Consider the following 13177-nt stretch of genomic DNA (forward strand, 5'->3'; position numbering starts at 1 on the left):
TAAGGGTGTCTCTACACCGCCTGCAGCAGCGAGCCTCCGAGTGCACGTTGACAGACTTTGCTGCCTTGCGTGCTCGGCCTCTCGCGCTAACCAGTGGGGCCTGGTTGTTTCTTGCAGGTCCCCTCCCCCCGGTGACCAGACGTCCCGATAAAATTGGGACTGTCCCGATATTTAGGCGTTTGTCCCACGTCCCGACTGATGTTTAGTCGGGACGCAATTTGTCCTGATATTTCATGGCGCACCCCATGTGTCCCGATATTTTCTTCCTCTCATCTGGTCACCCTACTGCCCCCATCCTCTCCTGCCAAGGATCGGAAGCTCTTTGGGGCAGCGGCTGTCTTGGTACCGCTGCGGGACCCAGGCCTGGGGGTCCTGAGTGCCACGGTCACAGCCCTAACCCTGCCAGGGGTGCGGTGAGGGTCGCAGGCGTGGGGGAGGTGGAGATCGGTGGGCCCCCCTCCCCCGCCACTTCTGCCGCCCAGGCGCGGCCGCTTTAAGGCAGGAGGCCGAACGCGGCGGCGTTTCAATGTATCGAATTGTGGCGGTCACGTGGGCCGGCGGGGCGGGGCCCGGGCTAGAGGCTGCAGCGGCGGCTCAGCCCCGGCGTGAGACGGCGGCGGCGCGGCCACGGGCGGGGGGAGGCAGCAGCAGCGGCGGCAGCAGCGGGCGAGGAGGAGTCGGCGGCGGCCGCGGCACCCTCCGGACCGGATCCCCCCGCGCTCCCCGGGTTGTCACTCGCCGGCGGCGAACAAGGCGCCGCGGCCCCAGGGGAGCCCGCTCGGGGCGGGGGGATCGGGCCGCCCCCCTGCGCAGCGACAGCCCGAAGAGGACCCGGACCCCCCCCTCCCTGCCGCCTCCATCGCCCCCCCCCCGGGGAGCCGCTTCCCTGGCTGAGCCCCCCCCAATCCCGAGGACTTTGGGGTCCCCGCACCCCCTTGAGGATTTATAGTGCGCTGTGGGGGTCGCTTCTCCTGCTCTGGGCTGCCCCCCCCCCGACACGCATCCCCCCCTCTGCACCTGGGATGTGACAGCCTGTTTCTGGAGCTGCCCATTGACTATGGCTCCGTAGCTGTCAGGAGTCCTTATTCCTTCTGTATGGCCCAGCCTAGGGGAGCCGCTGCCCCGGTCGCCTTTCCCCCGGCGTGCGTGTGACATCGGGGCGAGCCCGCTTGGGTTGTGGCTGTTTCGTGGGGGGGGGGTTCTTTTTCTTTTAATTTTGTAGGGAGTCGGTTTATTTCCCCCCCACCTCCCCCTGCGTGTGGCAAAGACTCCGGGGGGAGAGAAGAGAGAGCCTTGAAACCATTGTGCTGCCAGATTATTTTTGTATGATTCTGGGGGCGTAGGGAGGAAAAGAAGAGACGTCTATTTTTATTAAAGAGATTATTTAAAAAGAAAAGAAAAAGAAAACCAAGATGGCTGGAGGTGGCCGTGATGAGCGTGTTGGCTTTTTTTTTTTGATCTGATGATAAAGCCAAAAGACAACAGCAGCTGCTGCTGTACAGACTCGATTTGGAGTTTCCCCTCCTTAACCTGACACATCAGGCGCATACTTTACAGGGGGGGCCGTCTACCAGATCGATTCTTTTTTATTGTGTTTAGTACTTTTTTTTTTTAATCTACCCTTCTTTCTCTTGTGGCACTCTTTTTAAAATCCAAACTGAGAGAGGCAACTCAAAATGGCTGAGAATTGACTAGATCCTGCTGGAATTGTACATTTCAGCAGTCTTCTTTCAGCTTCTCCCTCTCACCCCCTTTTTGCAGGCTGGATCTGAAAGGAGAAATAGCTTTCATGTCAGAGAGAAAACAGAGAAGAGAAGGAAAAGGAGGGGGAAGGGCTCTTCATTAGCAGTTGAGAAATTCCTTTTCAGTTTGATCAAGGCATGCTTGTTTTCCTACCAGCGACCCAGCTCTCTCCCAAATATTGAGCTTCTGTTTTGTTTTATTATTTCTACTTTTGGATGTTTTTACCTTGAATCAGAATCTCTCCAGATCCTGAAACAAGATTTTCATTTTCTAAACCTGTTCCCTAGTGAGAATTTAGAGCACAGGTTGATTTTTGTTTCATGGGCCTTTTTTTCCCCTCTTTCCCAAACCTTTTTTCTTCTTCTTTCGTTCTCATTCCTGTCTGTGAAAGGAGGAAGGGACAGGGAGGGTTCCTTTGGCTCTGGGCTGGAATTTCATCTGAATGATTGACCCATCTTCCCACTGTATTCTTCCGTCCAAGATCTCACTATTCCAAAGCGACCGACAGAATTTTTTTTGCTGCTCAGCTGGGTTAGAAGAAAATCTTTGGGGCAGTTGAAAGAATCCAGTTAGTTGTTTCATTGTTTTTTAATCTTCCATTTGGATCTTAACTCTGATTTTTGTTTTGTTTTGTTATAAGACTAATTCCTAGCTCCCCTCAGGGAGAAAAGGAAAGGGGAAAAAAAAAATCGGAGACAGTCTGTTCTCTTGGGCTTCTGACCGGGTTGGTGGACAAAAGTCCCTTTAAAATATTGAATGTCAGTTGCAAACCGAAGACAAGAAAAATCAAATCCGGAGTTCTAAATTTAGGAGGTTTTTATAGAACTTGGACTCTGCTACTGGATTTTGTATGGATTTTTTCCCCCCAACTTTCAGTAAGTTTTGATTCACCTTCCGGAATCAAAAGAAACAAAACTGCTCCTAAGAGTTGTTAAAATTGTGGGCTTTAAACCCTGAAAGCTTCTGTGTTTTTTTTCAACTGACACTGGCCCTTAATCAAATCATATATATACATTTTATTAGTGTTTGAGTTTCGTAGAACTCTGCTCTGTGGGTTATTTTACTTTGAATTTTAGGATATACTGTAGTTTTTATTTTTTATTATTTTTATTTTTCAATAGCAGTTTTCCGGCAGACTTCCCACTGCAGGGGGAAAAGCCCAATCTCCAGCTGCATCTGTAGATCAAACTGAAATTGTAAGAGAGAGATTATAAATCTATCCGTAGAAATGGCTGAAAATTGGAAGAACTGTTTCGAAGAGGAACTTATATGTCCCATTTGCCTGCATGTCTTTGTGGAACCCGTTCAACTTCCTTGTAAGCACAATTTCTGCAGGGGCTGCATAGGGGAGGCGTGGGCCAAAGAGACTGGGTTAGTGCGCTGTCCGGAATGCAATCAGGCCTACAACCAGAAACCCAACCTGGAGAAGAACTTGAAACTGACCAACATTGTGGAAAAGTTCAACTCCCTCAACCTGGAGAAGACCCCCTCGGTCTTGCACTGCGTCTTCTGCCGCAGGGGCCCCCCGCTGCCCGCCCAAAAGATCTGTCTGAGGTGCGAGGCCCCCTGCTGTCAATCTCACGTGCAGACGCACCTACAGCAGCCCTCCACGGCCCGGGGGCACCTCCTGGTGGAGGCGGACGACGTCCGGGCCTGGAGCTGCCCCCAACACAACGCCTACCGACTGTACCACTGTGAAGCGGAGCAGGTCGCCGTGTGCCAATTCTGCTGCTACTACAGCGGGGCCCACCAGGGCCATTCGGTGTGTGACGTGGAAATCCGGCGTAACGAGATCAGGGTAAGTGGACCCCGCGGTTGTCCCTTTTTGTCTCTTTCTCTGAGACGGTTGTGCTGGTTGCAGCGCGCCCGTGGCATGCATGGTGCTGTCCAAGAGACGAGCAAAGGCAAGTAAGTCCCTGCCCCGAGGAGATTCCAGTCGCAAAGAGATGGTCAAAGTCCTTAAAAATAATGTGTCATTGGAACCGACCTGGGACTGGCCAGTGGGGCAAGGCAAAGGGACTTCATAGATCTCTTCCAATTTGAGTGGGGGATGGAAGCGAATAATCACTTCCCCTGCGTATTTGCCTATCTGAACCTTTACCTAGCCCCCCCGGCGATTCTTTTTGATCAAGGGCTTTTACTCAGTTGGGAAGATTCCAGACTCAAGTGGGCACAGTCAAATCTGACACCCACTCCCCAAATTCCATCTGCTTTAAAATCATTAGGGGAGGAATTTGCCACCTATTCCCCGATCTACCTCATCTTTAATCCTCTGTTGTGCCATTGAGAATCTTTTTATTTGTTTGTTGAAAAGGCCCAGTGTTTATGTAGGACCTACACAAAATAACTCCTTGCACTCCTCCTCCCTGATGGTTCTGCAGCTGCCATTTGATGCAATGTCCTGTTCCTAGCTCCTTAGTGGTGCTGGGGTAGAAATGGGGAAGTAAACAAAAGCAGACATGAGAGACACAAAGTAGGTGAGGTAATATCTTTGACTGGACCAACCTACCTACTGTGTCTCATATCCTGTGGACTAGGGTGGCTACAAAAGTACTAAAGCAGACGTTAATTTCAAGCTCAGCTGGAAAGGCATCATGGGGGTGGGGGAAAGTGCGTTCCAAACAGGGGTGGGTGATAAAATCACTGGGATGGGGTATGTGTTTTCCGCTTTCAAGGGGTTATTCAGACAATGGAGTGGAGGTGGAGGAGAGGAAGCAGTGAGGCATTTGATGGGGATCTTTTGAAGTCATTTGTCACCCACTGGTGACAATAGGACTTGAAACCTTCCAACTGCTTTGCAGACTAATTAACAAAGAGGATATGGGTAACTTGGTGAGGCAGCTAATTATGGGTATGTGGTTATAACGTAAAGGATCTGAGTGATCCCCTCCGTGGGCCATTTGTTGCAGCGAATGAACGCTGAATGAAATCATCCTGGTTTAGAACAAAACATCAGCCAAGAGAGGCCCTTTGCCCGAGGACTTGCTTCCAGAACCTTTTCTGAAGGCCCTGTTTGCTTTCCAAATAAGCGAGGGTGGAAGGGAAATCAGATGGGTTCGTAGGTTGAATTGCATTGAAATCTGGTTTCAGGCAGCTTGCTCCCAGGGGTGGCAAGCAATGCCTTGATTACAATGCATCCCTCCCTTGGTATGGCTTGTCCGGGTCAAATCAGCCTCTCCTCTCTCTTCCCACCGCCCCCGGGCTCCACCAGAGTCTCCCTCCTCTGGTGATGTTTGAAACCCCTTGGAGGTGCGTGTTGAGGAGGAGGGGTGAGGCAGGGGTAGGAACTTGAGCAGCTGGGGGTGGTGTCACCAGTGCTTGGCCTTCTCCAAAAGCCCTGGGGAGAGGGCAGCATGGGGGTGCAGTGGGCTAATGCGCCAGCTTTTCTGCCTGTGGGCACTTAGGCTGACATTTGGCTGAACAATGAAGAGTTTGTGGTGGGGACGGGTGGGACCCGTGCCCATCCTGGGAGGAGCACAGACCACTGGGGTTTCGCGAGCTCGTGCCCAGAACTGGAATAATAGGGGGTTTTGTACGTTGAGACTTGTTTGACAGCGTGGCCTGGTGGAGTCCTTCCTGCCCTAATACTGGGGTCTAGTCCCTGCCTTTAGCTGCGGAGACTGGGGACAGCTAACAAGCGCGGAGGCCATCAACCCATCCCAGCGTTGCTGTCTTCCTTGGGCTGGCTCCCGAGGCCTCTCCTCTTCTGTTCTGCTGTCTCCCGCACAACTGCTTCAGGGCAGTGGGGCCCTCGCTTCCTCCCAGCGCCAGAGTGCGCGGAATAAATATTTAACAGTGAATCAAATGGTGATTGCTGTGAAATGGGGATGATTTCCTGTGTATTTTAATGCTGCCAAGATGAGTCACCGTTTAGCAATTAAAAAAAACCACACTGTAATAAATAAAAAGCGCAACATAATTACTTTCCAGTTGGATGGCCAGGCTGGGGGGGGGAAGAGGGATGCTCTGCAGAGAGGACCCAGTGTGAGCTCACACGAAAGTGGTTTTTCCCCCTCCGGGTTTTTTTGGGAAAGCCAAGGCTTGCATGGAGCTGCTAGTGGTTCCCCCCCTCGACACCCACCCTGAGGAAGGGCAAAGACTCAGCCAGGCTTGTGAGAAGCGTTTGTTTGCTTCTGTTAATTCATCCTCTCTGGGAAAAGTAGAAAAGATACCTTCATCCCAGAGTCGGGAGTGGCTGGCCGGGCTGGGAAACCCACGCAATGGGGTGGTCCGCTGCGCAGCGCCAAGGAATTTTCCGGGTGCGTTCCCAGCAGACTTGGATCTCATCCACGCCCACTTTTAAAATGTGTTGCTGCTCGAAGGATCCCTTCTGCTGGCTCGGCATCAGCCCCTTCCGGGGGTTTCCTGGCTAAACTGCAGGGTGCAAAGCTACAGCCAGTCAAGGAATACACTTCAGCCTCACTGCAAACCTTTACTATTCAGGAAAGATGGGCCAGAGGTTAGGGAACTAGTTGAGACTCGAGACCTGGGTTTGATTCCCTGTTCTGCCACAGACTTCTTGTGTGACCTTAGGGGAGTCACTTAGCCCCTGTGTGCCTCAGTTTCTCCTCTGTGCAATGGGGATGGCGGCACTGGTCCCCCCTACAGGGCCATGCACTGAAGATTGTGAAGTGCTCTGATGTTGTAATGGGGACCCGATACATTCCTTACATAGATTAGGCCAAATATTGAGGTTCTTAATCAACAATTCTACAAGTCATCAGCCTGAGTTTGTCTGAAAAAGCGAGGCACCGTGATCCAGTGGATAAAGCCCAGAGCTGGGAGTCAGGAGATCTGGCTTCTGTTCCCAGTTATCCCATTAGCTCACTATGTGACCTAGGTATTGTGCCTCAGTTTCCCCCTTCAATAAAATAGCAAGAAACCCACCTTTTGTCAGTAGGCCTTGGGATCTGCCCATTTATATGTTTAGTGTGCATGGTGCTTTGCAGACAAATAAGAAATGGCAACTTCCTGCCCTCAGGATCTTGGACACTAAGGGCCGGATCTGGTGGTTCTTTCTCAGGCGAATATTCCCTTTGACTCCCATGTCTGAGTGTGGTTAGCCACAACACAACAAGAGATGGCAAAGAACCCCAAAGAGCTGGGCTATATAATGACATTGATGAATGGCTAATAGCACGGAGCTAGTGAGATCTGGGGCTGGGGGGAAGGTGTCTGAGAGTAACTGGTCATGCGATATTCCTCATGGATCTTTTTGGTTGTGTTTTTTTTTTTTTTTTATAGAATATCGGGGTTGGTAGGGACCTCAGGAGGTCATCTAGTCCAACCTCCTGCTCAAAGCAGGACCAGTCCCCAGACAGATTTTTGCCCCAGATCCCTATAATGGCCCCCTCAAGGATTGAACTCACAACCCTGGGTTTAGCAGGCCAATGCTCAAACCACTGAGCTATCCCTCCCCCCCGTTCGGAGACTCCGGGCCTGATTCTCTCCTCTGTCACCTTCCTAATATCAATGTGTAGCGGGACTCTGGATCCAGCTCCATGTCTGAACAAGGGCCTGGGGCTGACATCGGCATTGGAGGCCTTTGAAGGTAACCTGATCACAGCTAGCCAGGTGGCAAGTTGTGATCATTGCCTCGACAGGCCCAAGGCATGTGGCCATCATATTAGTTTTCTTACCCGGGTCCCCTGCCACCCAGCTCTGACCCTTTGTTTGTGTCCTCCACTTGTTAGGTCTAGTCTTGGAGACTGTAAGCTCTTTGGGTGCAGGGATTGTCATTTTCAGTGTGTTTGGTCTCAGTTGCGCTAGGGCTGTACAATCTAGTTGAGACCTTCAAGTACCACCACACTATAAACAGTATGTTGAGCACGAGTCAGGCGAGATCTTTCCAGGTTGGCAGGGGTGGGGGCGAAGCGTCGGAGCGAAGACTGTATGGGAGAAGGGGCAGGTGGGTCTTGAATAAACACATGCAGAATTGCAAAGGCAGATAGTCTTGTACGTAGATTTCAACTCTTCAGGGCAAAGGATTGTCGTTTTGCTCTCTGTGTGTACAGTGCCTGGCACAGTGGAGTCCCGGTCCATGATTGAAGCTCACAGACACTGTTGCAATACAGATAGCACATATCGTTTGTGGTTAATCTTTCGCGTGCGAATGTGTGTAATATATCGCCTCCCCCCCTTGAGATGTTTTCTCCTTTATTTCCTGTTTTTGTGGCGTGGAAATAAAAACCCTCTGTTTTGTTCCTTTTCATTTTGTTTGTATCAAGGAATCAAAAAATGAGGTGTTTCTCTTCAGGCCCTGCCTTCATTGTTGAAATCTTAAAGTTCCTGGGCTGCCCTTTATCCCCGGTCATAATGGAATCTCCTTCCAACCTTGCAAAAGAACCCATCTTGGGAACAATTTGTTGTTCTTTGGTTTTTATTTGTCTATTTAAAGAAAAGTTTGTATCCGATTCTGAAGTCACCTAATGGGGATTTGAAGGAAGACAGGAAACAAAACCAGCAAAATATTTTTTCCTCCCAAACATTCTCCAAATGTTGCCATGTTCATCCTGGTCTTTACACTGGATGCAATTGACTTAGAGTAGCCTGAATCAAAGCTCACTTGAGAATCTCAAAGCAGACAGTACAGAGTTAAAATACTGTTTATAACCTGTGCTTTGGCCTTTCTTTTTTCTTCCTTTTATTTTTTTTTTTTAAGGGATGCGGAGGGGTTTTAATCCTGCTATTTGTCTTGCCTTAAAGGTAGAACAGCTTGGTGTGTGTGTGTGTGTGTTTGGGGGGATTCTTCTATATTCTGAATAGCTTTAGTATTTTTTTTAAGAAGAATGGGAGTTCTATATATGAAGAGCATTATTTTGGTGAGACCTTTTGAAAACCATGTTCAGTGCTCCCCCTTCAGGGGCTGAGGCGGTACAGCACTGTTTCCAGAGCAGTGCCGATTGGGCTATTGCACGGGGAAGATGGTTTTGGCTTTATAGATGGACGTGGTGGGTTGGGGAGTTGTTTGTTTTTAATCACACAAAGAGCTGAGTTGATTTCAGCTCTGTTTTAAAATCCAGGAGGGAGGAGACCTGTAGTATTTGCCAAAAGTCTGAAATGGATTGGTGGGGGGAACAGTGATGAATTCTCAGCTCCTGCTGGGGGAGATTTTTTGGGAGCGAAATTTCTGTACAGAGGCAGGCCTTGTGCCAGTGCACTGCTGGGAGAATTGGCTGCAGAGCCGGACACAGATGTGACCTGTTAATCGTGCCTGTCCAGGCAAAGCAGTGGCCGGCCATACCCTCCCTGCAGATGATCTGTGAAAAATGTCCATTGTGGCTTTTTTCCCCACCCCCTTTCCTGGCTGGCCCTATCGATTTTTCCCTGACGCACTCCAGCAAGGACAAAAAATTGTCAGTTACACAATGGGTTTCAAAGGGGGAGCTCTGCAGGCCTCTGTTTGATAGACAGCTGTGGAGCTGGGGGAATTTTTTTTTTTCCCCCTTGAAAGGGTCCTTCTCTCCCAATGGTAAAAAATATTATTGGAACTGGAGTGCCTCTAAATACTGGGTGTCTGGCACCGGCTAGAACTGAGAACCTGTAGGCAGAGCTGAGGTGGGTTGCATTTTAAAAACAAAACCAGGTTTTGTATCTTATAGTGCGTAGGGTTTGATTTAATAGGCGTGATTTCCAGGTGATTTGTTAGCAGGTGTGTGTGTGCGGTACAGATCATCGGATGGGTAGTGTTTATACATATTTGCCTAGAGCTTGGTGTAATTGAGTACTCGTGACTGTGGTCAGTGAGGGCAGATGCTATGCAAGCATTTTCCCATAGTGCTCTGCAAACGTGCCTCACTCCAGACTCACGACTATTCCAGCACTAGGTCCCACCCAGCTACGCCAGTGCACCTCCACACTCGCGGAAAGTCCCTGGCTATTCTAGTCCTAGACACCCCATACATAGCTCTGCTGATGTCCTTCAATTCCCTGCCCACAGCCCTTCCGATGTTCCTCGGCCCTGACCTGCAGTGCCCCTTGTTATTCCGGTGCTGGGCTGCCAAATGGGAACTGGTTTTTGTGCCCTGGGATTCTGCCTTTGTGTGCAGTGTCTTTTTAGGCCATCATAGGTGATCTCGTCAGACCTCCCTGGCCCCATCTCCATGGCTTTAACAGTCGTTGGTTTGTGTGGGCTTTGCTGCTGCCCTTGGTTTTCCTGACGATTTAGAAGACAGGAAATTAAATGCATAAGATAGCAGGAAAGGGTGTTTCAGAGGAATCTTGGGGGCGCCTAGCCATCCCTGGTGTAAAGCCTTTGAAGTCGGGGAAGTTACCCCAAGCATGAACTTGTCTTGATCCTAGGAGTCTCTCAAAGCAAGACGGTACCTTTAGGCCATCAGTCAACTAAAACTGTCTTGAATTTCCCTATTGAATTCCTTGGCTGTGGGTTGAAATAGTTCTTTCCTCTTCCTATACCCTCCCCCTCATCTTCCTTGCTGCATTTATACTAAGGCCTCGGAATGCAGTCACACCTAGACAGCTTGGTTGCTTGTGCCTGCTTTGCTACAGATCCCCATCCCCAAGTGCTTTGTACAGAGCTAACTAACAAATAAGGGCAGAGACCGGAGGAATTAAGAGGCAGAGGTCGGGGAGAGGTTTTTGGCCGAGACCGGATACAAGATGTGGAGCTGATGAAATGGGAAGGATGGAAGAAGGCTGCTTGGTGTGGTAGGAGCTGCAGAGGAGAAGGCCCTTGGGCCACAATTTGGGACTGCATATAGGCATATGCAGTGGAGGAGGGACAGCGTTAGGGGTAGGTGTATATAGATTACACACGCATATGAGACAGGTCCATGTGATACTGTGCATAGCATCTTTTATCGAGGCTCTCAGTGCTTTAGAACCAGTAGCGAGTTGAGGTCCTCCCCCCCACCCATGGTTTAGGTATTATCCCATTTTACAGATGGGGAAACTGAGGCACAGAAAGACCGGATGATTTGCTCACCCACTGAGTCCGACAGCTTGGGGTTAGAACCTCCTTCTTCCGACTGCTCTCCCTGTGTCACAAATTCTGGCCCCAGGGCCTTCTCCTCTGCAGCTCCTACCACACCACACAGTCTGCTTTGAAGAGCTTCAAAAGCAAAGGGAGGGCAACCGTGAAATAGACAGGGAGTCAGTGCAGCGTTGGCCAGGTCTGTTCCAGTATAAACCTGCGGGTATATACAGAGCTTTTGATGGCTGCGGAAATACCCTTGTTGTAATAAACTTGGTCCAGCATCTTGTTCAGTCTGAGGCTAACCCGTGGTATTCATAGAGTGCCATTCACCAGAGAAGCTAGGCAATGGAGAACCATTCTCTTCTACATGTGCTCTGGCTGGGGGAGGAAAGGGCCGGGTGGTTGAAAAAAGAGAGGAGAGAAAAGAGGCCTTAATTTGAAAGTATAATTTCTTCCCCTTTCCCCCCTCCCCCCTCCTGTTGGGAACAGAGGCGTGATGGGGAAGGGAGGGGAAGTTTGACACCCTCCCTGACCAGCTGTATTCAAAGGAGCGGAGGAGTTTTGGAAAATATTAGAGAGATTTTGAAGACGCTTCCCGCTGGCCTCCCCTCCTCCTATCTCCACGAATGGATTGTTCCCAAACTTCCCAATTGCAAGGGCTGGTTTAGGCCAAAATCAGATCTCCTGGCTCATACCAGCATAAGCAAGAGCAGAATGAAGCCGCCTGTCTGGCCGCCCGAGGAGCAGGTTGTTGGATTAGTGGCAATAGGTTAGAGCAATGAGGGAAGCAAAGAACTTTATGACCGCCTTGCAGTGCGTTGGCCTATTCCGTTGTTGTTTGTGTGTGTGGGGGGTGTATTTTGTTTTTCTTTAGCACACCTCAGTGATCCTACCAGTTTTTGCACTTGTAATCCGAGCTGAGCTGGGCCTGACAACAGCAGATCCTACCCTGCGTGGTGGGGGGGGGGGGGCAACAAAAGGTGGGGAAGGAGAGGAGGGACTAACATTGAAACAATGAAATAGCCGAGAGAGGGCAGCGCCGTGAGGGAGCTTTGCAGAAATGCTAGCCAGTGCGGTGTTTTATAATCCGCTTCTGTACTGCACTGGCCTGCAGCGATCAATGTGATCTGCGCGGAATGCTGTGAATTCAGCGGCTGCCGGCCGTCATTCTGTCAGAATTCAAATGGACGTGTACATACGGATTTATAAATCAACACTCAGGGCCGGATCCTGCTCTGGGTCGCGCATGTCGCTCCCGTGGGCTTCAGGGCAGAATCCAGTCTGCTTTTTATTTATCTCCAGACTGGTGACTGTCACCTTTCTGCCTTAGCCGCAGCAGTAGGCTAAGGAGGGTGGGGTTATCAGCCCCTTCTTGTTAAGAGAGATGGTGTTTAGTGGACTCGTAGCCAGGGCCTCCTGAGTTAATCTTAGGCTCCTTTATTCACTTGTCGTGTGAATGTAGACAGGCCGCTTCACTTCTCTGTTCCTCGGTTTGCCCACCTATAAAATGGGGCTAACATTTATTATACCGTAAAGGGGGTTGTGTTTGTTTGCACAGTGCCGTGGACAGAAGCGTTGCAGTAAACTGGCTAGTGTGGTGTGGGTGTGTACACCACTTCCCTTTATTGCATGGAATCAGAACTGTTCAGCTGTGTGTCATAAACCCTGTACTGATAAAGAAGATTCTCCTTTAGCTCACAGGGTAGGGGCCTGTGCTTTTGGAGGAAGAGAGAACTAGTCCTGAGCAGCTGTTGGAGGGCAGCATAGTTTCAGCCACAAAATCCTGGGGTTGTTATAAGTATTTTATGTCTCTTCTCCAGATCAAGCCCGTGAAAATAGTCCTTGTCCAAACCCAGTTGTTTTCAGCAAAGGAGAATCTGCAGCCCCGGGTCCAGCATTCCAGTCACAACCTCAACCTCTTCCTCTTTCTTATTGGTTGTATTACGGCAGCACCAAGAGACCCCAGCCAAAACTGGGGTTCGCTTCTGCTGGGTGCTATATAGCAAGACGTCGCAGTCTAAATTCTTCCTGTCTCCTGGTGACGATGTACCTGAAAAAATGGGGATTTATTTTTCAGCCTGAGGTTCTTCTCTCCCCTGTCTTCCCTCCTCCCCGCCCCCACTGATGCTTTTTATTCTTTGATTTGTGCCTTTTATTTTTGGACACCTCCACAAGCGGATTTGGAAACTTCTCAGCTGCGGATGGATCCAGAGGAAGCGCTTGGCAGACACGCAAGTTCTGGCTGGGGAACGAGCGCTCGCACGCTCTCTAAAATATGAGTGAATATTGGCAGGCTGACAGATAGTATAATCTAGTGGATTCGTGGTGAGCTGGGCTCTCCCGCCACCCCCCCCACCCCCCCCAGCAAGTTCTCCTAGGAAGGATCTTCTTGTCTCCTCCTTGCTCCTGCTTTCAAAAACCTCAGGGTGACCTGGTTTCTGAAGCTTTGCTTCAGTGCTGGACCTTTTTAATAATAATAATAAAAAAGGTTATTAAATT

At 50.0% G+C, this 13177-nt stretch overlaps 1 protein-coding gene across 1 annotated transcript in view; it reads left to right on the forward strand.

Annotated features, from left to right (window-relative positions):
* Window positions 1–1003: 1003 nt before the first annotated feature.
* Window positions 1004–13177, forward strand: part of TRIM8 (tripartite motif containing 8) — a 54202-nt gene continuing 42028 nt past the window's right edge. Inside the window, exon 1 of the mRNA XM_065407190.1 lies at window positions 1004–3541. Within this exon, the coding sequence (XP_065263262.1) occupies window positions 2972–3541 (570 nt within the window). The 5' untranslated portion in view covers window positions 1004–2971. The remainder of the gene's footprint in view (window positions 3542–13177) is intronic.

Source organism: Emys orbicularis, chromosome 7 (genome assembly GCF_028017835.1).
Source record: "Emys orbicularis isolate rEmyOrb1 chromosome 7, rEmyOrb1.hap1, whole genome shotgun sequence".
In the NCBI taxonomy this organism is placed as follows: Eukaryota; Metazoa; Chordata; order Testudines; family Emydidae; genus Emys; species Emys orbicularis.